Raw genomic sequence first — 21,939 nt, 5'->3', positions numbered from 1 at the left:
GGGGGGGGGGGGGGGCAGCTGCCCTCCCCTGCTCCCCCTGGGTACGCCCATGCACTAATAATAATTTAATAAGTATAACAAAAAATATACCAAATGAAAATTTGTAATTAAGATTGTATTGATGTATTGGGATAGGTCGTTTGTCCTAACTTGTATTATTTATTGATTACTGTTCTAAATTATATTTTATTCGGATACAGGTGGTTGTTGAGTTTAGTTTTCCTCGTGAACAAGAATCCATCAGTCCGGCAGAACTGTTACAATTTCTTTGTTAACGATAACTTATTAGCAGGATTTTGTCACCTTACAGGTTTTTAGTGTTTATAAGTAAACATTATAAGCTCGTTTCAACGGTTTCAACTCAACCCTCTCGTTAAAAATCCACCAACCAAGAATTAAAATTTCATTGCTTTAGTGTTAAAACGACTTTTTGAACGGGACTTAATGTGGTTTGGAACGTTGGTGAGGGTGGTATTTAATGGTACATCTTTGGTAAAATCCTTTTCTAGTAGAGAGTGAATGGTTAGACGCGATTTCTTACTTGGGAAGAACACTGTGCTTTCGTCTTTCGGTAAAAAATATGTTATTGAGGTAAATTAGATAGAAACTTCGAACTGTAAAAATTAGTGTATAACATAAAAAATGCAAAAAATAAAAATTTTCAAATATCAACGTTCTTTATAGGATGTAATTCATCTCATTTGTTTTCGTGGCGCCACCTTGGACATGTAAATTGTACCTACATCAGAAAATATTAAAACTGTACATTAAGACAATGATAATGAATTATTAATTTCGCCTTGAATACTTATTATCTCGTTAATGGATACCATTAATGGTACCATAAGCACCAATTAGGGAAAGATTCGCAAATTCGCATTTCTCATACAGAAAAAACTCTTGTTAATGCCTCTATTTTAAATAATTTTGAAATTTTATATTTTGTTTTTCGATTTGGTGGTCGCGATCTCTTAAAAATATAGGGGTTACTTTTGGTCAGAAAATTAACCAGTTATGTAAAGAAAAAACCCTTTAGTAATTAATTTAATTATTGAATTTTATGCAAGTTTTACGAAACTGACTTATATGGTATTATATCTTTAGCTTCATCATCATCATAAGGTCATCAGTCCTAAGACTGGTTGGACACGTACCTCCACTCTTTCCTATCCTGAGCCAAACTTCGCATTTCCCTAAAACTAGAACAGCCCACATCCTTAACTATTTGCGAAGAGTAATCTAATCTAGGTCTACCTCTACCCCTCCTAACTCCTGTTTCTGTCTCTAATATGTCTCTGACTAGACTTTCATGCCTAAGGTGTCCTACCAACCTATCTCGCCTATTTTTTATTGACTTCCACAGAGTCCTCTGTTCTCCTATTCTTTCTAATACCTCTTCATTTCTAACCTTTTCTACCCACGATATCCTCTTCATCCGCCTATAACACCACATTTCGAACGCTTCTAACCTTTTTTTTTCCGCCGCTCCCACTGTCCATGTTTCGCACCCGTACAACGCCGTGCTCCAAACATACACCTTTAACAACCTTTTTCGAATTTCTAATTTAACCGTTCGCGAGCATAGAAGTGACTTCTTTTTATTAAAGGCGACACGACCCTGCGCTATCCTCTGCTTTATATCCCTACTACTCCTTTCATCCTCACTTATCTGACTTCCTAGGTACCTAAAATCAGCCACTTCTTCTAATTTTTCGTCTCCTATCTTTATATTCGCTCTTTCCCTACTTTTTCTTCCCTTGCATATCAGTATTTTAGTTTTACTTTTATTTATTTTCATACAGTACTGATCTTTAGCTTATTATAAGATAATTACCGGTAGGCCAGTATTTATTCTTAGCATACACTTATTTGTTTTTAAATGGTTAGTGTTAATGGTAATGTTAAGGAAATAAAAAGCAGATAGATACGGGATTACACATAAATTTTTTATTTTTTAAAACTGTACTATTGTTATGACTTTAAGTATGGGTATTACATATAAGTAAAGTGATAACAGTATTTTTATGCAGGTATGGAGTTACTGCAATTGCAAATTACATTTTTTATCACCATAAACGCATTTTTGAAGCATTTCAATATTCTTTGTAACGGATATATTATGGGTGATAGTATGGCTGATAGCGTGTGTCTTATAAACGGTCTGTAAAGTAAAATTGGCATTAAAATTATTATACATAGAAATCTGCATAGCTAAATATGATAACAAATGATACTTTAATAAACAATTAAGTAGTAAAATGTATTACAATGAAAGAATGAAGTGGAAAAGTGTTCTAATTGATAAGGTAATTTAAAAAACGTGTCCAAAAAAGTATTTCCACAAAAACAATGTTAAAATTTAAGAAAAGAAACTGCATGGGTAACAATTATTCAAAAATATTTTTCGGAAAGAGTGAAATTAATTTCTATTTAGTAATTCAAAATTCAAAAGATTTTTATCAATATTTGTTTTGATTAACAACCACAACTCCAAATGCATACTGTAAACTATGTTTGCATATTTAAAACTATGTTCAAATACCAAAAATTGTACTGTGGAAACGTCATTTTGTCAAGTCCATTCAAAAAATGTACAGGTAGTAATAATTTGAACAAAAAGGGTGCAATTCGTTTTTGGGTACCGATTTTAAAAAACTTTCAAAGTGTTTATGAGCTTCCTTTGTTATGGTGGTAGCTGCTACTTAAAAAGCTAATGGTCGTAGTCAAAATTGAAAAAATGGATTCTTTGAATTTATTTTTATTCTATTATTTCTATCGGGCGTTCCACAACACCACACAGCTTGTTTTTGACCCGCGAAAGTGTATGTCGAATTTTTCATGATGCAGTACAAAATATTTTTAATTCCTAATTGCATGTTGTGCTTGCTTATTTACCTAAGGAAATCTGTTGGATCACTTTGTTTGTCTCCATCCTTAAACCAATTGAAAAAGGTTCTTCCAAAAACTTCCAAGTTACCATTACTACCATCTTCGAGATTATCAGTGCCTCTGGTTGCATTTGGTTTTATCCATGGAAATACATTTTCTTTCGAAAAACTGTCGAACCTGGGCTGGGGCGAGTCATTTTCATCTGCATATCATTTAAATGTTACATAATTATTTACTAACGAAAATTTTTTAAACAAAATTGAGAAGTACGTTAAAATTTGTTTTAACATTATCAATATTAATTTGAAATCATTTTTTCGATTTAAATTTTACCCACTACAAACTACCTCAAATTAATGAGGGAAAAATTGTTGCTGTTGTCACACCCCCACCGGGAATCGAACCCGGGACCTTTGGCTTTACGCACCAATGTTCTACCACTAAACTATGAGAAGTGACAACAGCAACCACGACTACAATAGCAACAATTTTTCCCTCATTAATTTGAGGTAGTTTGTAGTCGGTAAAATTTAAATCGAAAAAATGATTTCAAATTAATATTGCATATTAATCCACTATTAGTAACTAACAATGTCATAGAATTTCATATATTTAACATTATCATTAGATATTTTTTTGGTCGAAACTTACACGGACATTCATATTTCTTTTCGTCTTCGCATACACCTCTTTCTGGATTAAAATTATAACCATTTAAACACGAAAGACCAACTTTACCACCTAACGGTGAACAAATGTAAAATTTTTTGCAGTCTCCCTCGAACGGTAAAGTTGTCGTCGTTTTGATATATTTCGGGCATTCTTATTAATAAAAAGATTATATTTAATTACTAACTTACAATAATTAGTAGAACCGCATAATATTAATAAAATTTACTTAGGTGATAAGTTTCACTTACGTGGTTCTCCTCTTGCAATAATTACAACAAAAGTTACAAAAAATAGTGGAATGAATACAGATTCTAAAACAAAAATAAAAAAGATATTTAGATAATCTTACGAGAAATCTTTAGACCATCACGCACTTATCATGATTTCAATAGCATTTATGTAAATCTGAGAAAATTACGACTGCTTATCGTCCAGCGACTTTTGAGAATAATACGAAACTTGAAACAATTTTTCAATTTATTTAACAATCCTACATAGAATATTAAAAATACATGACAATAGTAGCAACAATAGTAATAGCTAATTGGCATGAAAACTTCAATTGATGATCAAAGTAACAAATGGTATTTCAAAATTTATAATGCGAACATTGAATTTTAGTTCGTCATCTCAGATTAATCCGTAAAAATAAGTATTATCTATTTATTATCATTTAATAATACGCATGATGGACCTAATTTTGAAAAAAAGTGTATCTATATATTCCTTAAATCCTATCAAGAATAATTATAAACGGGCATTGTTTTTAATTAGCAATTTCACAATTACAGGAAATTGCAGATTTGAAGCATGAGCTTCAACAAAAGGATGAAGAAATAGAATTATTAGAAACGAAAATCAAATCTTCGAAATTACAATACCACACATACAAAGACGATGCATCTGCTTTTCAATGTTCACTATGTTGTAAAGTATTTGCTACCAGGGAATTTTTAGAAGCACATAATAAACGTAGACATCAAGAATTAAATTCAACTTCCGCCTTTCAACAAGAAACCGATAAACTGCAAACAGAAATAAAACAATTGAAAGAAAGACTTAACACCACCGAAAAGCTTGTACATAAAAATGATTATCCAAAGAGAGAATTACTTTCGCCAAATGAAATCAGTATAAACGATGACAAGAAACTAATTAATGAGTTACAGCAAAAATTTGAACTTCTTAAAGTTTATGTTGAAGGCGAATTAAAGACTTTGCAGTTTCAATCATCAGATCAGTCTAAATACGAAAAGTGGTTCGAAGTATTCTTGCAAAGACTGGAATCTTTAATGCAAAAATCCTATACAGCTAGTACTGAAACTGATAAAACGTTTCAAAATCAATTAGAAACCAATAAAGTTGATGCGCCAATCAGAAAGACCGATAGTTCTGTACAAACAGAAGAAAATTTTGTAATTAGGAACGTTTGCGAGAGATGCGAAGCTAGAAATAAAGAAAAAAGCGATTTCAGTAGAAATCAAACCCAAATAGTTGGTAAGATGTTAACTGATTTGAAAGTAACTACAGAAAGTCAATTGAATTCGTTAGAATTTGCACTGACGGAAAAGGTGACTCTTGCATCAAAACATTTTTTATTACTCATTACTAAAAACTGTTTCGTATTTGTAGGTGAACAATAGTTTGGAAAAACTTGACCGACAGATTAGAGATTTAAATAAAAAAGTAGACGAAATGATAGCAAAATCCCACGCGAAAGTGGATAACATAATCCCAAAAAGTTCAAATGATTATAATCATTATAGTGTAGTACCTGTACCCAAAAAAAGGCAATTTATTTCTGGCAATAAAGTAAATAAAACAGTAGAGCAAAAGACAAAAGAGCCTAATAAACTTGATGCAAGTATTCATGCAAATAAAATGGTTTCATCAAAACCTGAGAATAGTGTAATTCCACAAAAATGTAGCAACGGGTTCGATCAAAGGGAACATCAAAATAAAATGCGAAACATTGTTCCCAAGGAGAATGAAAACAAAAGAGATAGGATTACAACAAAAGGCACATTAAAAAAGAAATCATCTTCAGAATTAGTTGAAAAATCAAGTAGTACTAGTGTACAACTTTTATTCAGAAAAAATCCTGGAACTACTAACACCTACTCTACCGATGAAGAGAACTCAACTTCAAGCGAAAATAACGAAGCTGTCATTAAAAATGATCACGTAAAAATAAGACCGTCGACTTCTACATTGGGTAAAAGATCAATTACAAGGTATAATTAGATTAGTTTATTATATTGACCAACAAATATGTGCATTTATCGATTTATAACAGTTTGAAGGCAGCTGCTTTAGATAAAGAAGTTTTACAAGGATTAAAGAAGGAGGTACAAAATATATTTGATAAGCGGTTGGTAGCGATAGGAATTTCTCCATCAACAAAAGGAATATCGCATTCAGTTTATGAAAAAGCACTTGCAGCAATTCATAGGGAAAGAGCTGAAATGGCTGAAGTTAGTTAAATTATTAATTTAAAGGAGAGGGGCATTCAAGTATTACGTAGGAAGACATAAGGGGTTCGGATGTTCAATTATTTATTATTTTTCTTACAGATATTATGTAAGCTAAGAATTATAAAACAATTAATAATTTCAAATCATTTATACTAATTTGGAATATTTCTGATTATTTTCGGAAGCTTCCCGTAAGTTCCTGTTTTATCATACTTGTGCATTGTGTTATTTGTTTCTCACTCGTTCATATAAAGGGGGGTCTCAACACTAGCAGGATTTTGCTTACGCAATGCTTGAATGCTCTGATTTTTGTGTCTTATCTATCATTAAAACTATTTTTTAGAAGTATCCACAATATGAGAAAATTACTGGTGGTATAATAATGAATTTGGAAGATCGAATGAAATCGAGTAGTAAAGAAAATAAATCGAATGATATTCTTAATAAAAATGCCACAAAGACAGAACCTCCTAGAGAAATAGTAAAGAAATTTTCGCAGAAGTCAAAAGGTGGAAGTAAAAACGGTACCAAATTTTGTTAAAATTCTGAATAAAAATTATTTGAAAGTAAAGTGTTTCTGTTTGGGTCTGTAGGCTGTCGTATTTAACAGATTTTGTTGTTCCTTGACGTTTTCCAAAAGCACATAGTTACCAGTAATGATTTTCGTTCAAAGGAACAACTGACTACCTGATAACCTACTGACTGTGCAGATTAGTAAAACGTTGAGGATCAACATTCATTCAAGACGACGAAAATGGCCTGAAAACCTGAACAGAAATACTATCACCATCTTTAATATTATTTATTTATTTATTTATATAGTTTTAGTAACGGCATCCCGACAACCAAAGACCCCAAAAACGTCATCGTCCGTAAGTTCTTCGGAAGAAGAAGAAGAGAAAATAGTAACAGAAGATATTATTAAACGTTTAACGAAACCAAACAAAAACCTTCAGAAATCTTATCAAACTTACAGCGACGTTGTGAAGCAAATAAACGAGAAGATGCAAAAGAGAGAGTTGGAAAAAAATAACGTGCATCTTCTTCAAGATGGTGTTATCGATCTCCAAGATACTCCTAACATGAACAGAAATAATAGCAGTTCTGACACAACTGATAAAAAGTCAACGAACTCACTATCAAATTCAGAAAATCCACCAAAGAAAGAAGGAAAAAAGGAAGTCAAGGAAAGTGAAGATAAATATGCCAAAATGGATGTAATATCAATTGAGTCGTTTACAGAAGAGATTGTCGAAGATCGTAAAGAAGAAGATAACTTATCGGCTGAAGAAGTAAATAGAAATCTAGCACAAGAAAAAATTCAACTGCAGCCCAAAAGTGCTCTAAAAAATTTACCAACAAAGCTTCTTCCGATGAAGAAGAAGGTGTTTTTTGATTTAAAATCGTTGGCTAATGTTGAACAGAAGGAAGATCCAGGTGGAGGTGGTGATACGACAAGTGCAACCAGTTCCATTTTTGATGAAATTGAGAGCCTAAAGGAAGTCAAGAAGACGGCGACTAAAGAAAAGGATAGCGATTTTTCGGATTTTAACTTTAGCGATATACTTTAATTTTTTGTAAAATAAAGTTTACTATTTACTATTTGGTAATAAACGATATAATTTTGATATGTCTAATAATGTACTACGTTTTTCGTATTTTTGGTGTTTTTTATATTTTTTAAATAGAAATGGTAAGTACGTGGAAGAGGAAATATCTTTTGAGACATCGTGTGGACTCCCGGGTCGCACCTGGACTACATTGTTTTTTTTAATTTCAATAGCTAGATCACTTTAGAACCCTGTTGCTGTTATAATGGAACCTTTCACTTTTTTAGTGACGTATTGTATGTCTTAAAATTGTCAATGTTTAATGATAAAACAAAATTATGATGATGGGTACAGATTGAAACGTTCGCAACATCACTTCTTCCTATTTTCTGTCACATGAATTAAAGCAACATTTTCGTTTACAAACAAACTTTTTCGTTACACAGAGTTAATAATATTATTTTGCTTATTTCTCTAACTTTAATCTGCCCAAAAATCTCTTAAAAATTATCTAATCGCATGAAGAGAAACTGCATTAAAAAAGTTTTTTCGCTGTGTGAAGGTAGCTGTACATATCAATACGTATTGTTATGATTAGTTATGATGTATACATATACATATACGTTATGATAACAATCCGGCTTATAGGTTTAATAAAGTGACGATCGGTAGTTTATACGGGTATTAATTAAGCTTTGTTTTGTTGCTATTTAGAAATATTATTTCGATTATCCAGATGTATCGTAAAACTCAATGTGCAATTTTTAACAGTATTAAAAAAACAAGTAAACAACAGTTTTTACGAAATTATTCCAATTATTCCGGTGAAATTAATGTTGGAGAAGAGGTTATGCTTGCTATAAACAGTAGAAAACCTGTTGTAGCTCTCGAATCTACCATAATAACCCATGGAATGCCATTTCCTGATAATGCAAAATGTGCATTAGAAGTAGAAAGAATTGTTAGAGCTCAGGTGAGTGGTACATGTAATACGTTCTGCTAGTAGTTACGTTGTTTTCTGGTTGCGTTTCGACTTATCTTACTGATTGTGAGTAATGTACTTACCTGGTTGCATAACTGTGAATCCACAAATCATCAATAATACAGATTAGTAGTATATTTGTTGAGATAATAACACTGTTTACTTAAAAACTTTTTATAGCGTTTCTAATAATAAATATGTTGATAGGAACTTAACTGAAAAGTAATGGTAATAAAAACTTTCTAACAAAAACATTAAACCGCCCAAAAAACTGAAAAGCAAAAAATAATAAACCTTTATTTTATTAACCTTAATAACGAAGTTCTTCAACTAATGTAAGTATACCTAACTAATTTTGAGTCGGCTCTAAACAATCAATAAACAAAGATCACTAAATTACCTTAAATTTAAAGAAATAAACATTTCATTGTTAACTTTAATTGGTTATTTCTTTAAATTTAAGGTATTTTAGAGATCTTTGTTTATTGATTGTTTAGCGCTGATTCAAAATTACTTAGGTATACTTACATTACTTGACGAACTCTGTTATTAGGGTTAATAAAATAAAGGTTTATTAGTTTTTTCGGCGGTTTAATTTTTTTATTTTATATTTTTTTGTGGCCATAATCTACTTACTATTTACTACTGCTGCTACTACTATTATTTTCCTACTATAAATCATCCCCTGTTTTCCTACCCCTAGGGTTAGATTTTTTTCCCAAGTTTATATGGGACCAACTTCGGGGGGTATACCCTTTCCAATTAAAAAAGAATTATCAAAATCGGACTATTCTGTCAAAAGTTATGCGTGGTTCATACATTTCAATAAGTGAGTGAATAACAATCAACAACCATCCTCTGTTTTCCTACCCTTAGGTTTGGAATTTTTTTCCAAATGTATATGGGATTAACTTTGGGGTATACCCTTTCCAATAAAAAAAGAATGATCAAAATTGGACTACTCTGTAAAAAGTTATGCAAGGTTATTCATAAAAAAATATATATACGCGTGTATTGGCGTTTGAATACTTTGTACCTATATGGAAATACTTAGAGGGATTAAAGGTTTATTTATCCGACTGTTACCTGCAATCAATGGTGATACAGATACTGCAGGTGATTTTCATGATTCGTAATTGGCTCTTGGGAATGAAAAGGGCGCTTTATCAAATGGGCACTATCCGCCATGTTGTCACCATAATATCAGATATTTCAGAGAATGATACTAAAGATACAGATTCGTCAGGAGTTGAGGCTGGCAACTTAATTCCAAAAAATTTCTTTTTTAAATCATCTGTTCAAAAAAGATATTTGCAGACTTTGTGACCATAAATATCTGACAGACAATACTCTTATTTAAAAATTCGAAACAAAAAGTAATAAGGACCCGTTTTCAAGACGAAAAGTCGGTCACACGCTTGGTTGAGGAAGATTAAAATAAAGGATCCGAGACAGTAACACAGACTGTCGTAGGTTTATAAGAGTTTTAAGAAGGATTTTGATACATTTCTGTGTTCGGAACATAATGGCTTAGTTTTTGAGTTTACGGGTTGTAATAATTAAATTAAATTACGATTTTACTTCAGAATAAAGAATGAGAAAAGTCTGTTAATAAATCATTATTATCTAACAGCACAATTTTTATGTGCTATTTATATTTGACAAAACATGTTGTTAGTAAAATGATGTAAAATCCCATATTAACCTTTTGCACACTGCACACAAGCGACTTGTAATACCAACGAGACGACGCTGGGTTTGACGATTTCGTTTTATAAAATTTAAATTATTTTTTACTAGCTTTTCCCCGCGGGTTCGCTCGCAGAAATTAGTATTGTTTCTCCATAAAACCTTTTAGCTCCCAATTCACCCTTAGAACGTTTTAATTTTATGTAATGTCGCCATCTTAAATTTCAAATACAAACGTAGCAACAACATTTCGTCGTTAAGGGTTGATTTTTAAAAATTGCCAAAACACATATTTGCTTAATTTCAACAATGAGCAACCTTCGAGTAAATCCGAGTACAAGTAAAATATACCCCATGGAAACGTTGCAACCTCTTTTTATTTGATTAATAATATATCAAGTACTTAATTCAACCACAAATAAAGTATGTCCCAAACAAAAATTGCAACACCTTTTTACCCTCCCCCCCTTTGGAGGTTGAATTTTTTAAAATGTCGACATAGGTCTTTCAGAAATTAAATGAGAGACCATTAAGACCAAGTTTAAAGTAAATCTCCATTCCTTTCCCCCACGGGAACGGGATAAAAAGTATCCTATGTCCGTCTCCTGGTAGTAATTTCAGCCAAATCGGTTCAGCCGTTCTTAAGTTATAAATAGTGTAACTAACACGACATTCTTTTATATATATAGATTTACTATCATTAGGTACATTTCTTCCATAAAATTGTCTGTTGCTTTTTATATTGATATAATTTATGTTATCAAACAGATAAAGCATACAATTTAGTAATAGTTTCTTACAAAGCTGTTACATTAATAAAGTAATTGAAAAAAAAAAAAAAAAATTGTAGGGCGCCGTACCAGCGACGATAGGTATTCTTGGCGGTAAAGTAAAAGTTGGTTTAAGTGAAAAGGAAATTGAACGATTAGCTGAATCAAAAAATGCCGTTAAAGTGTCGAGGAGGGACTTTGGACATGCAATTAGTAATAAAAAAGATGGCGGCACAACTGTCGCGGGAACATTAATTGTCGCAGAAAAGGTCAACATTCCCATATTTGCAACTGGAGGTAATTACAATGTTAACTGTATGAATGTGATTGTTTCTTTAAAATTATGCATTTTAAAGTACCTTGTGCGTACGTCACAATTTAGTAATTATTATTAGTTCACCAAAGAACTTCATATAAAACAAAAGACCAAACCTATGGAAAAATCCAATTTAAGATTTTCCGGTGGGATTGTCTTTATTCTGCCCTTACAAGTAATTTCGCAAATAAAGAAATTGTCTCAAACATCTCGCAAATTATCGATAATTTTGGTCTGTGAGAAGAATACGCATAAAAAAGATCCTATACAAAATCTATGTAGAAACAATAGTTTTCGAGATATAGGGCTGAGAATAGTCGAGCATTGCTGCACTCATTTTCCCATTAAATAAGATAAAATGTAGGGAATGTCATAATTTTGTTAATTATTGTTCGTGTTTGCTGACTTTTTCTTCTTCGAGTCTGTTTATCTCTAATACCTATTTTCAGTTCTTCAATATTTGTATTGTCATTAATTTTTCTCTAATGTGACAACGAATGTACTGCAAAGTTCGAGTTTTTTCAAATCTATATCTTGAAAACTACGTTGGTTCCAAATTTTATACATTACCTTTTTTTGCATATTTGTTGCATAAACAATTGTTATTTTAGGTTTTCTGACGATAAAAATGCACTTTGAGAATAATTGTGTTTCGTAACTTTCGACCGTTTTTTATTTCTGTAGCCGTCGAGTTAGGTTTAGACAAATTATTTGCAAGGCCAAAATAAAAATAATCTCCTTGGAAAATCTTCTTCTTGGGCTGGGTTACATAACAAAAATAGTAACAAATTTAGGTTGGTGTACCTTTTTAAATTTATTTTTTAAGTGTGAAGTTAAGGTATACGATATTAAAGAAACGTGGTCATTTTTTAATAGAACAGGATCAAAAAAGAGCAATTAAGATCCTATGTGAATATTGTTGGACGTTTCGATAATATTTTCTGATCTCCTCAGGAACTTCCTGATTTGCTTGATCTGTTATTGTGGTTCTGTCTGAAGGAATCTACTGATAAGTTGTTCAAAGTCAAAGTGTATTGACGAAATGTCCAATATTATTCACAAGGATGCGTAATTTAATTCTATTCTTATCTTAGAATTATCGCACTAGTAGCTACGGAAATGAATATAGAAGTTACATAGGGTTGCCATCTGTAAAAGCAACAAACCAGGGCAATAAACTTAAAAAACCCCGGGATTTTTGAGCTTAAAACCAGAACATTTGATACCATACTTTTTTTTAAAGTGATTTAATTGCGAACATACAATAATATATAGTAAAAAGAAGATGTGGTATAAATTTTATAAAAATCGATTGAGTAGTTACTGAGATATAACCTCTACTAGTTCAAAAACGTGTATCAGATGAAATGAACAAGACTAACACTTATACGCAAGACCAGGACTAAGACCGATTAAGCAAGACCACGTGTCTTTAGTATATCTCAAATAAAAGGTTAATTAATTCATGAAAGTTATGTTGTTTATCTGTAAAAATGTAAAATATTCTTTTTTGGATTTATTCAGGTATACCTTTGTTTTATTTATTATCTGTTGACCTAATAAATAAAAAATAAAATAGGCACAGAAACAAATAGAAATATACATTATGTTTCATAATCCGTAGAGAGTAGGATGTTAAGAATGTTTTCTTTTATTTCTTAGTAGCCTTTTTTTATAAAATTACCTCATTTTTTTAAATTTCTTATGTATTTTGAATTTCATAGAAAAAAAGAAAAGATTAAAACGAACAAAAAGTAGTAATCGTTGACATAAGTTGTTACGTAATTTTATTGTTACAAAATTAGGTATTGGTGGCGTTCATAGGGAAGCTGAAGCAACTTTTGATATTTCGGCTGATTTAGTAGAACTTGGACGTAATCCTACAGCAGTTATCTCCAGTGGCGTTAAATCGATTCTAGATATCCCTAAAACCCTGGAATACTTGGTAAGATTTTAATCCTTTTATTATTTAGAATAGATACTGTACAGATAAGACAAAATGTTATCGGTATTTTTTCTTTTTATGTTGTTAGAACATGTTGAATATATTTTTTCAATCATGTCTCGCTGAAAATATCTTCTGTTTTTTTTAAAACAGTTCTACATTAATAGAACTATCAAAATCCTTAGAACAAAGCGTAAAAACGAAAGATGGCTAAAGGTATTTGTACGAATTTTTCTGTACCACGTATTTTTCAAAACTTAAACTAGAATGCTCTTTGTTCCCCTGATATACGAGGGATGTTTCCAAAGTTCTGGGAATTTATCTATAATTTTTATTATTTTGTTACTTTTCGTCAATATTATAATGTAGTTTTTCAACATAATCTCCGTTTAACTGAATACATTTATCCTAACGAAAAACTAATTTTTTTTTTAAGCCGCCCTCAAAGAATTTTTTCGGTGTGTAATTAGATCGCAAAAATTCATAAATATTTAGTCCTTTTGGGCATTTCTGCAGTAACTATACACTAGCCGCTCATGATCGATCTCATTCTTTCCAATTAAGTTCATTTGCTGGTGCCTACTACCTACAATATAATCCAGCACTGAGAATGTTTCTATTTTGTTTATATATGTAATTGTAGTCAATAAATACTTGAAATTCTTTTTTTAATAATTACGTTTGCGGTTTAAACATGCTTCCTGACGCGGAATTTTTGTTTGGGATGTCATAGGAAACGCAAGGTGTCCTAGTTACTTCCTTCGGTAATTCAACACAGTTTCCCGCTTTTTATAGTAGACTTAGCGGGTGCAGTTCGCCCTACAGTGTTAAGGACGCAGTGGAAGCTGCAAATTTACTTAAATCTCATCTGGACATGAACCTGGGATCAGGCTTGTTAATAGCAGTCCCTATTCCTGAGGAGTATGCTATAAACGAGGAGGAAATTGAAACTGCTATAAAAGCTGCTTTAAATGATGCCTCTGAAAAAGGTATAAAAGGCAAATTGATCACACCGTTCCTCTTGGAACGAATTGCAGTTATAACGAGGGGACGATCGTTAATTGCGAGTATCCTTTTTGAATGACGAAATTAGATTGCAGTAGACTCTCCATAGTGTGAACGTTGCATAACGGAAACCCCCCATAATGTGTACAGTATATTTATTACTAGTGACCCGCCCCAGCTTCCCACGGGTGCAATGCTGATACTAAATATATTTTTGTTTTGTTTAGATTATTATCGAAAAAGGGAAATCTTCAAAAGATACCCCCTGAACATACTAAATATACTACAGAATGTCTTTATATACAACATTCACAGTTTTTTTGTCATTAGACAATACAAACCGGCCTCCCGGCCGGTACCGCCGCAACCGCTATGTCCCTGCATTTTAAATCTGTAATATCTTCGAAAATATTCATTTAAATTACATGCTGTAAAGGGCCATATTGATCTATATTAAATGCACAATGTATTTAAGGTACTTAATTGGATAAGAATTAATGCTGTATTGCCTACAATCGCTTCGTAAATAAGTCATTATTTCTCATAAAAAGTAAAGGATAAAAATGGTTATTGTGGGTTATTCCTAAGAGATAGACATATACCATCCCGGACTTTTTTGTAGACCCTTTTAAGATGTACAAAATTGTAGTACACTATTTTGATCTATCTCGTAGGGTTCAGCCAGCGTTTGCAATGTAAGCGCAGAAAAAAACCGCATCAAAGTTAGATCGTCTTATGACACACGAATAATGTCGCAGCCACTGTATTCCCCAGATCTGGCTCCTTATAACCTTTTCTTGTATCTGAAACTGAAAGGGAAGTGTATAATATCTGGTGGAGATTACTTTCAAGGGGACAAAATGAATAAATAAATAATTTTTGAAAAAACATGATTCGCGATAGTTTTCTAACAGACCTCGTATGTATTTGGTATCTACTTTCCCTGTCGTGTTAGCTGGGCATGTTGTTTTATTCGTACATTCATTTTGTGAGAAATTTCTTGTGATTCAAGAATTAAATAATGGCAAAATGTTAAGTATTTAACAAAAAATTACGGTGTCGAAAATTTTACAAGTAATTACATAAAACAAATAAGCGACAAAACTCTAAAGTTTTGAGAGATAACTTAGATAAAGTATGTCTAACTATGTAAAAGAAAAACTCCGTAGTTTGATTTTCTTATTTAATGAAATAATAATTTTAATGTGAATGGCGAAATCATTAATTAAGCATAAGGCGAAACTAATTCATCCACAAATAAGATAAAATGATCAATAATTTACTACCAGTGAGCGATGGCTAATATTACACTTAAAAAACAATTTATTTTATCAATTATTGAGTTTTATTACATACGAGGGTGGATTGATAAGTTTCCGGCCTAACCAAGAGATGACGCCACTAGGCCTACCTTGAGGTGACATTCTATAGTACCATCCTTGGATAGCTTGTAGCTATAGTTTCAGCCCGATCTCCTTGCTAGTGTAGGTTTGACAGCACGCTGAACAAGACGCCTCTGTGGTTTTCGTAAAAATGGAAAAGCAGGAAAATCGTGCTGTCATCAAATACTTTTATTTGAAGGGGTTAACGCCGAAGGAAATTAAAAAAGAGATGGACTCAACACTGGGGACATCCTCCCCGTCATATTCAACCGTTAAGCAGTGGGTTTCCGAGTTTAAAAAGGGTCGTGTGAGCACCTCTGATGGGCCTCGCTCAGGACGCCCCGTTGAGGTCACAACTCCAGATATGATCGAAAAAATTCATCAAATAGTGCTGGGAGACCGCAGATTGAAAGTGCGTGAGATAGCTGAGACCTGTAAGATGTCATATGAACGTGTGCAACATATTTTGCACCAACATTTGCATATGGAAAAGCTCTGTGCAAGATGGGTGCCGCGTTTGCTAACAGTCGACCAAAAATTGATTCGAAAAAACATTTCTACCGCAAATTTGTCATTGTATAAGCGTAATCCAAGCGAATTTTTGCGTCGATTCGTAACCGTTGACGAAACGTGGGTCCACCACTACACTCCTGAAACCAAAGAACAGTCTAAACAGTGGATTGGACCAGGGGAACCAACTCCAAAGAAGGCAAAAACAATTTTTTCGGCGAACAAGGTTATGGCTACTGTTTTTTGGGATGCAAGAGGTATTATATACATTGATTACCTTGCAAAGGGTAATACTATCACTGGTCAATACTACGCAGACTTATTGCAACGTTTGAGCCACGAGGTGAAAATTAAACGACCTCATCTGGCGAAGAAAAAAATCTTGTTTCATCACGATAACGCACCAGCGCACACGTCAATCGTTGCGACGGCTAAAATCAACGATCTAAAGTTTGAATTGATGCCGCACCCTCCTTACTCTCCAGACCTAGCCCCGAGTGACTATTTTCTGTTCCCTAATCTCAAAAAATGGCTTGGCGGTAAGAGATTTGCGGACAATGAAGAAGTAATCGAAGCTGTAAATGGTTATTTTGAGGAGCTTGACGAATCAGTCTATAGAGATGGCATTAATAGACTGGAACACCGCTATGAGAAATGTATCAGCCTTGGAGGAGATTATGTTGAGAAATAAAAAAAAAAAATTTTTAAAAACCTTGTTTTTCTTGGTCAGGCCGGAAACTTATCAATCCACCCTCGTATTATAGCTGTTCTTTTCTTCGGTTCACACTATCGAGTGTCTATTGTGGTCGCATTTTATTTATCTAGATAGTGAAACATTCCGGAACTAGACTTAAATTCAAACATTTATTTTAAAAATGTACAGTATGTTTGCTAAAGTTGTCTACAAACGGAGCTTTTTATTTAGAATTAATTTTAAGGAGACAGTTAAGTTCCATAAAATGTTTATCGTTTCTCAAAACTGGAATTGTAAGACATGGATATTGTGCACCGTAATTCCCTTAGGGCCCGGACTACCCCTGTCTTAAAAGCACGATTTTTTTAATTTTTTTCAGGGATAAAACTGCAACATAACTTCCCATATAAGAAATCGTATCTATTGATTATGAATAATGTATTTTTTAAACACCCTCTACGTGGAAATAGCAAAACCAGGAGGAATATTGTGTTTTCATCCCTAAATTTCAAAGAAAAAATATCATACTGTAGGGGTATAGAAAAATGGTACATATTACACATCAAAGGGCGGCAAACTCCCGGAGGGGGTGTCATACTTTCTTCCCAAGACTCAATTATGATTTTTTACTATTATAATCTTGTCCCGAATGGACTACTTTTCCTGATTTCAAGGACGAGAAAGTGCAACTTCCCAGGTACGAATTAAGAAATTATTTAATCATCTCCGCCGTGGAACCCGAGCCAAGGACGAGGGTTGAAATCACGGATATTAAAAACTTTCGTAGTAAAACGAAAATACGAATTCGTACATTGCGGGACTAAGTTGCACTTTCATCCCTGAAATCAAGGAAAATGCATCGTACCTTCGATAGGGATATGGTAAAAATATTTTATACTTTTAAATTTTCATATTAAATTAAAAGTGTCTACATATAAGGATTTCTCCATTTTTTGAAAATTTCTTTATTTTTGATAAGGTTGTAGTATAATAAAAAAAACTTTTCTGATAGATGGGGGGTTGAAACCCCTTAAACCTCCTCGTTGTTGTTACATCACTGTTTGGTTACAAAGTATTTTAAAATGAATAGTAAAATATTTGTGCTTTCTAGACCCTTTGAATTGACAGACAACTTTTTAATTTTTTTAAAAATGTAAATACATAATTCTTTATTCTAATTGATCCGATCCAGGATTTGTTTCAAGTACATAAAAGGACAAATCGTGTTTCTTTTTTATTATTTTCTTGTTTAATGGTTACATTTGTAAATATTACTGAATTAAAAGGTATTAGTGCTAGTATTAAATTAGGTTATGAATTTATTTTGCGATTAAATTTGACATTTTCAGACGGGTGACATAATCGGCAGTTAGTATAAATGAAATATTAATAATTACTTTTTTTAATATAACATAACATAACATAACCTATTTATAAAAAAGTTGTTGCTCATTGCGCATATGTGTATCAGTAATAAATAGATGGTCATTGGTACAAGCGACTTGAACTCTTCGCACATGCGTTAATTCAGAGGTCACTACAAGGAGCCCTGGTAAAAACTTGGTTAACCGGCAAGTTATTGTTCGCGTTTTTATCTATTATATTTGTGTTGTGTAGGTATCGTCGGCGAGATTTTCAGTCAACATTTACAAAAAGTTAAACAATTAATTATTATAGTCCTTAATTGTGAGTAGATGTTGCTTTAATAAAAAACAATGCGCGTGTGGCCGCGGATATTGCAGTGCAGTATAACAAACTTATTTATGACAGTAAAAGTGAAAGTGATGGCTTTGCTGATAATGGACGTCAAGTAAACGATTCAAAGGGACCGGTAAGATTCAAATCATTCTATTATTTACGTTTATGTGTGTAAAAATATCTGTTTTTATTGTACTTTCTAAACTAATTCATCTCTGATAAAACGAATTTTGTACTTAAATTTTAGTTAAGTAAGAAGTTAGATAATGCAGTTATTAGAAATTATAGTATCTATCTACATATATTATATGTAATATAGTACTCTTAAAAAATAATGGAAGAGCTTTTTCAGTAAAATGTTTGCACGCGTCGAGTTTAAACATAAATTCTAAAATTTCTCACTTACATTTCAAAGTTCTTACCATATTACTCCCACCTTTCGACCAAAATTACAAATAGTCGCACTTGTTTTGCAGAAATTAATAATATAAGCACGGAAATATATTATTGTAAGAAAATAAAAAACAATTGTTTTTTCAAATAATGATTTTACACAGATTTTGTACATTTAGATGTAAATAAATATTAAATTTTACCGCATTAAATAAAAATATGTAAATAAGGTAAATGTCTAGATTCTAGATGATGGTCCCCACCCCCGAAGGGGGGAACATACAATAATATATAGTAAAAAGAAGATGTGGTATAAATTTTATAAAAATCGATTGAGTAGTTACTGAGATATAACCTCTACTAGTTCAAAAACGTGTATCAGATGAAATGAACAAGACTAACACTTATACGCAAGACCAGGACTAAGACCGATTAAGCAAGACCACGTGTCTTTAGTATATCTCAAATAAAAGGTTAATTAATTCATGAAAGTTATGTTGTTTATCTGTAAAAATGTAAAATATTCTTTTTTGGATTTATTCAGGTATACCTTTGTTTTATTTATTATCTGTTGACCTAATAAATAAAAAATAAAATAGGCACAGAAACAAATAGAAATATACATTATGTTTCATAATCCGTAGAGAGTAGGATGTTAAGAATGTTTTCTTTTATNATATTGTTTAAGAATGACTATATAAATATTTACATGCCTAGAAATGTATAAAAATTGGCATATTTATTAACTTTGAACCCCTATAACTTTTTATGGGGGTGAGACCGCCACGAACTTTTTATGGTACAGTAGTGGGGGAGATCTCCTCTTTCGGTCCCCCCCATCCCCACCCCTAAGGGGGTGGGCGCCATTATCTAGACCTTTACCGTAAATAAATTTTCTTGGTGCGGTTTTGTATTTTCTTCTGATTTCGGATGAACTTCTTGAAACAATTGGAACGAAATAAAATGGTCCCTGTTTTCACAAGGCTAGTTTCCTGTATTAAAAATTAATTATAATCGATGGAAAACGCGAAATTATAGCGGGATACTTCATTTAGGTGATTTCTTAAATGCAGCCGTTATAAAAACATAAAAGTAATAGCATTATTTGGAAAAGTTATTGATTTAAGTGAAGACATTTATTTTTCGGGTTTTATTTTGTTTTTCTTTTTAATAGGTGATTGTGGGTGGTTCCGTTGTGGATTGCTGTGCAACGCTGAAGAGTTCGGAGTTAGTGGTGAGTGGTAATTTTAAGTACATACATAATAAAACATCGTTTGATTTATAATTTATTAATAACCATAATCGCATAATTTAGTATTTTTGCTCTAAGTATTGTACGGCCAGTAATTCAAAAAAATATATTATAGATTATTTGACACCTATTTAACGTATAAAAGCTAAAGTTTTTGACTAATAATAACGATACCAATAATAATGAAAATTACGATCCAATGTTTATTTTTGACCATCTACTATGATAGCTACTTTTTAACTATCTTGTATTTTATTTGAAAGGGATTATTCGTAGCGACTTTATTCGTAAAACATTAATATTGAAGGAATATCAACAGGATGTAAGGTTTACAAAAAAATGTGAACAAAAAACACATTAATTTGCTTTTCTTTTTGCTTTTTGCGTACTTACAACAGAGAGATATGCTTATTACAGAGTCAAGCAGTTTATTTCAAATAAAACTCTATATTAATGAAATATTAACAAACGCATACATGTAAGTCTCTATCTCTCTCAAAAAACAAAGAAAAGTTATACTGGATATTATTGCAAACTTTAAATAAGGTTAGGTTTCCCCTCAAATTAATGGTTTTTCCAGGATGATGGTCAAATACGATAAACTAATGTTTCATGTAACCTTTCGGTTTATTTAACTATCAACAGACTGAAATTAACAAACATATAAGACTACTAATAGTTCTTCTTGAAGTAGGTATTTTAAAAATATTTTGAATGCTGATTTGTAGGCTTTCACGGCTGGAGTCTATAGGATGAGGATTTTCCGGGCTAACAAGCCGTGGTCTAGTGGAATTTTTATTCCTTCCAGACGTTTCCTTCGAAACGGCGTCGAACATTTTCAATGGAGATGGTGGTGGTTGCTTCGTAGTATTCTTCTCGGTAGTCGCTAATATTACGAAGCAACCACCACCGTCTTCATTGAAAATGTTCGGCGCAGTTTCTAATTCCAATAAATTCCACTAGACCACGGCTCTTTCACCCGGAAAATCTTCTTCCTATTAGTTTATCATTTTTTACAGCCATGCTGGAAAAAAACATTAATTTGAAATTCAACGGTCAGTATGATGAAGATTAGTTTTTCTTCAGTTTTCTTGTTTTTATTGGCTAAAATTTTTTGTGCTATGTTAAAAGCTGATAAACAATTTCCATGTTTGATGTTATAAAACTGCATTAATTTTTATAATAATTCCCGTTAATACGGGAAGTTTACAAAGTAGAATACGTTTTACGTTATTAGCTGCACTAATTTCATTACAACGGGGCTCGTATAAATTCACTTGTTAATAACCTAAATTAATCACATACATATATGTCAAAAACTAAACAGAGCATATTTAAATGTCAAACCGTTGTAGATTTAGGTAGAAAGTTAGGTTTGTTCATTTGAAATGTTAATAGCTACTAGAGAATACAATGTATTAGATAATTAAACAACATTTTGAATTATTATGCACATTCGTACGAATATTCCCTTGCTACGTTTAATGTTAAGAACGGCAAAGTTTAACAGTTGACTGTATTATAAAGCCCAAATATTCAAACAAATAAAACTAATTTTAATACACTTGAAGTTTATCGTATAGGTAACACAGTGTAAGGCCTTGCTACCATTATTTGCGGTAAGGAATAATTCAATCAAGGATAATAATGGTAACTCGTTTAAAATATCTAGTCTTATTGCGGTTTGTTGCGNTTTTTTTACATCGTTATTGTAATTA

General features: G+C 32.1%; 3 protein-coding genes across 4 annotated transcripts in view; 2 read left to right on the top strand and 1 right to left on the bottom strand.

Annotated features, from left to right (window-relative positions):
• LOC108733698 (zinc finger protein DZIP1) overlaps nucleotides 1–7,642 on the top strand; it is a 9,879-nt gene extending 2,237 nt beyond the window's left edge. The window contains exons 3-7 of the mRNA XM_018464974.1: nucleotides 4,353–5,132; nucleotides 5,194–5,795; nucleotides 5,858–6,035; nucleotides 6,379–6,559; nucleotides 6,858–7,642. Coding sequence (XP_018320476.1) covers nucleotides 4,353–5,132; nucleotides 5,194–5,795; nucleotides 5,858–6,035; nucleotides 6,379–6,559; nucleotides 6,858–7,606 — 2,490 coding nt within the window. The 3' untranslated portion in view covers nucleotides 7,607–7,642. The remainder of the gene's footprint in view (nucleotides 1–4,352; nucleotides 5,133–5,193; nucleotides 5,796–5,857; nucleotides 6,036–6,378; nucleotides 6,560–6,857) is intronic.
• Nucleotides 1,934–4,042, bottom strand: LOC108733699. Of its 2 annotated transcripts, XM_018464975.1 has the most exons (5): nucleotides 3,936–4,042; nucleotides 3,810–3,872; nucleotides 3,541–3,711; nucleotides 2,896–3,091; nucleotides 1,934–2,161 (listed from the first exon to the last, which is right to left on the bottom strand). In XM_018464975.1, exons 1-5 carry the CDS (start codon nucleotides 3,940–3,942, stop codon nucleotides 2,023–2,025), a joined length of 576 nt encoding a protein of 191 aa, XP_018320477.1. In that variant the 5' UTR covers nucleotides 3,943–4,042; the 3' UTR covers nucleotides 1,934–2,022. The 2 variants fall into 2 exon arrangements, with proteins under 2 accessions (XP_018320477.1, XP_018320478.1); XM_018464976.1 differs by lacking the exon at nucleotides 3,541–3,711.
• Nucleotides 7,643–8,215: 573 nt separating the features above from the next.
• LOC108733740 (pseudouridine-5'-phosphate glycosidase) overlaps nucleotides 8,216–21,939 on the top strand; it is a 213,030-nt gene continuing 199,306 nt past the window's right edge. The window contains exons 1-6 of the mRNA XM_018465032.2: nucleotides 8,216–8,558; nucleotides 11,107–11,323; nucleotides 13,148–13,287; nucleotides 14,021–14,354; nucleotides 18,573–18,709; nucleotides 20,144–20,203. Coding sequence (XP_018320534.1) covers nucleotides 8,322–8,558; nucleotides 11,107–11,323; nucleotides 13,148–13,287; nucleotides 14,021–14,354; nucleotides 18,573–18,709; nucleotides 20,144–20,203 — 1,125 coding nt within the window. The 5' untranslated portion in view covers nucleotides 8,216–8,321. The remainder of the gene's footprint in view (nucleotides 8,559–11,106; nucleotides 11,324–13,147; nucleotides 13,288–14,020; nucleotides 14,355–18,572; nucleotides 18,710–20,143; nucleotides 20,204–21,939) is intronic.

Source organism: Agrilus planipennis, unplaced genomic scaffold (genome assembly GCF_000699045.2).
Source record: "Agrilus planipennis isolate EAB-ADULT unplaced genomic scaffold, Apla_2.0 scaffold78, whole genome shotgun sequence".
NCBI lineage: Eukaryota > Metazoa > Arthropoda > Insecta > Coleoptera > Buprestidae > Agrilus > Agrilus planipennis.
The sequence above is the reverse complement of the archived record's forward strand: the minus strand, read 5'-3'. Positions and strand labels throughout refer to the sequence as shown.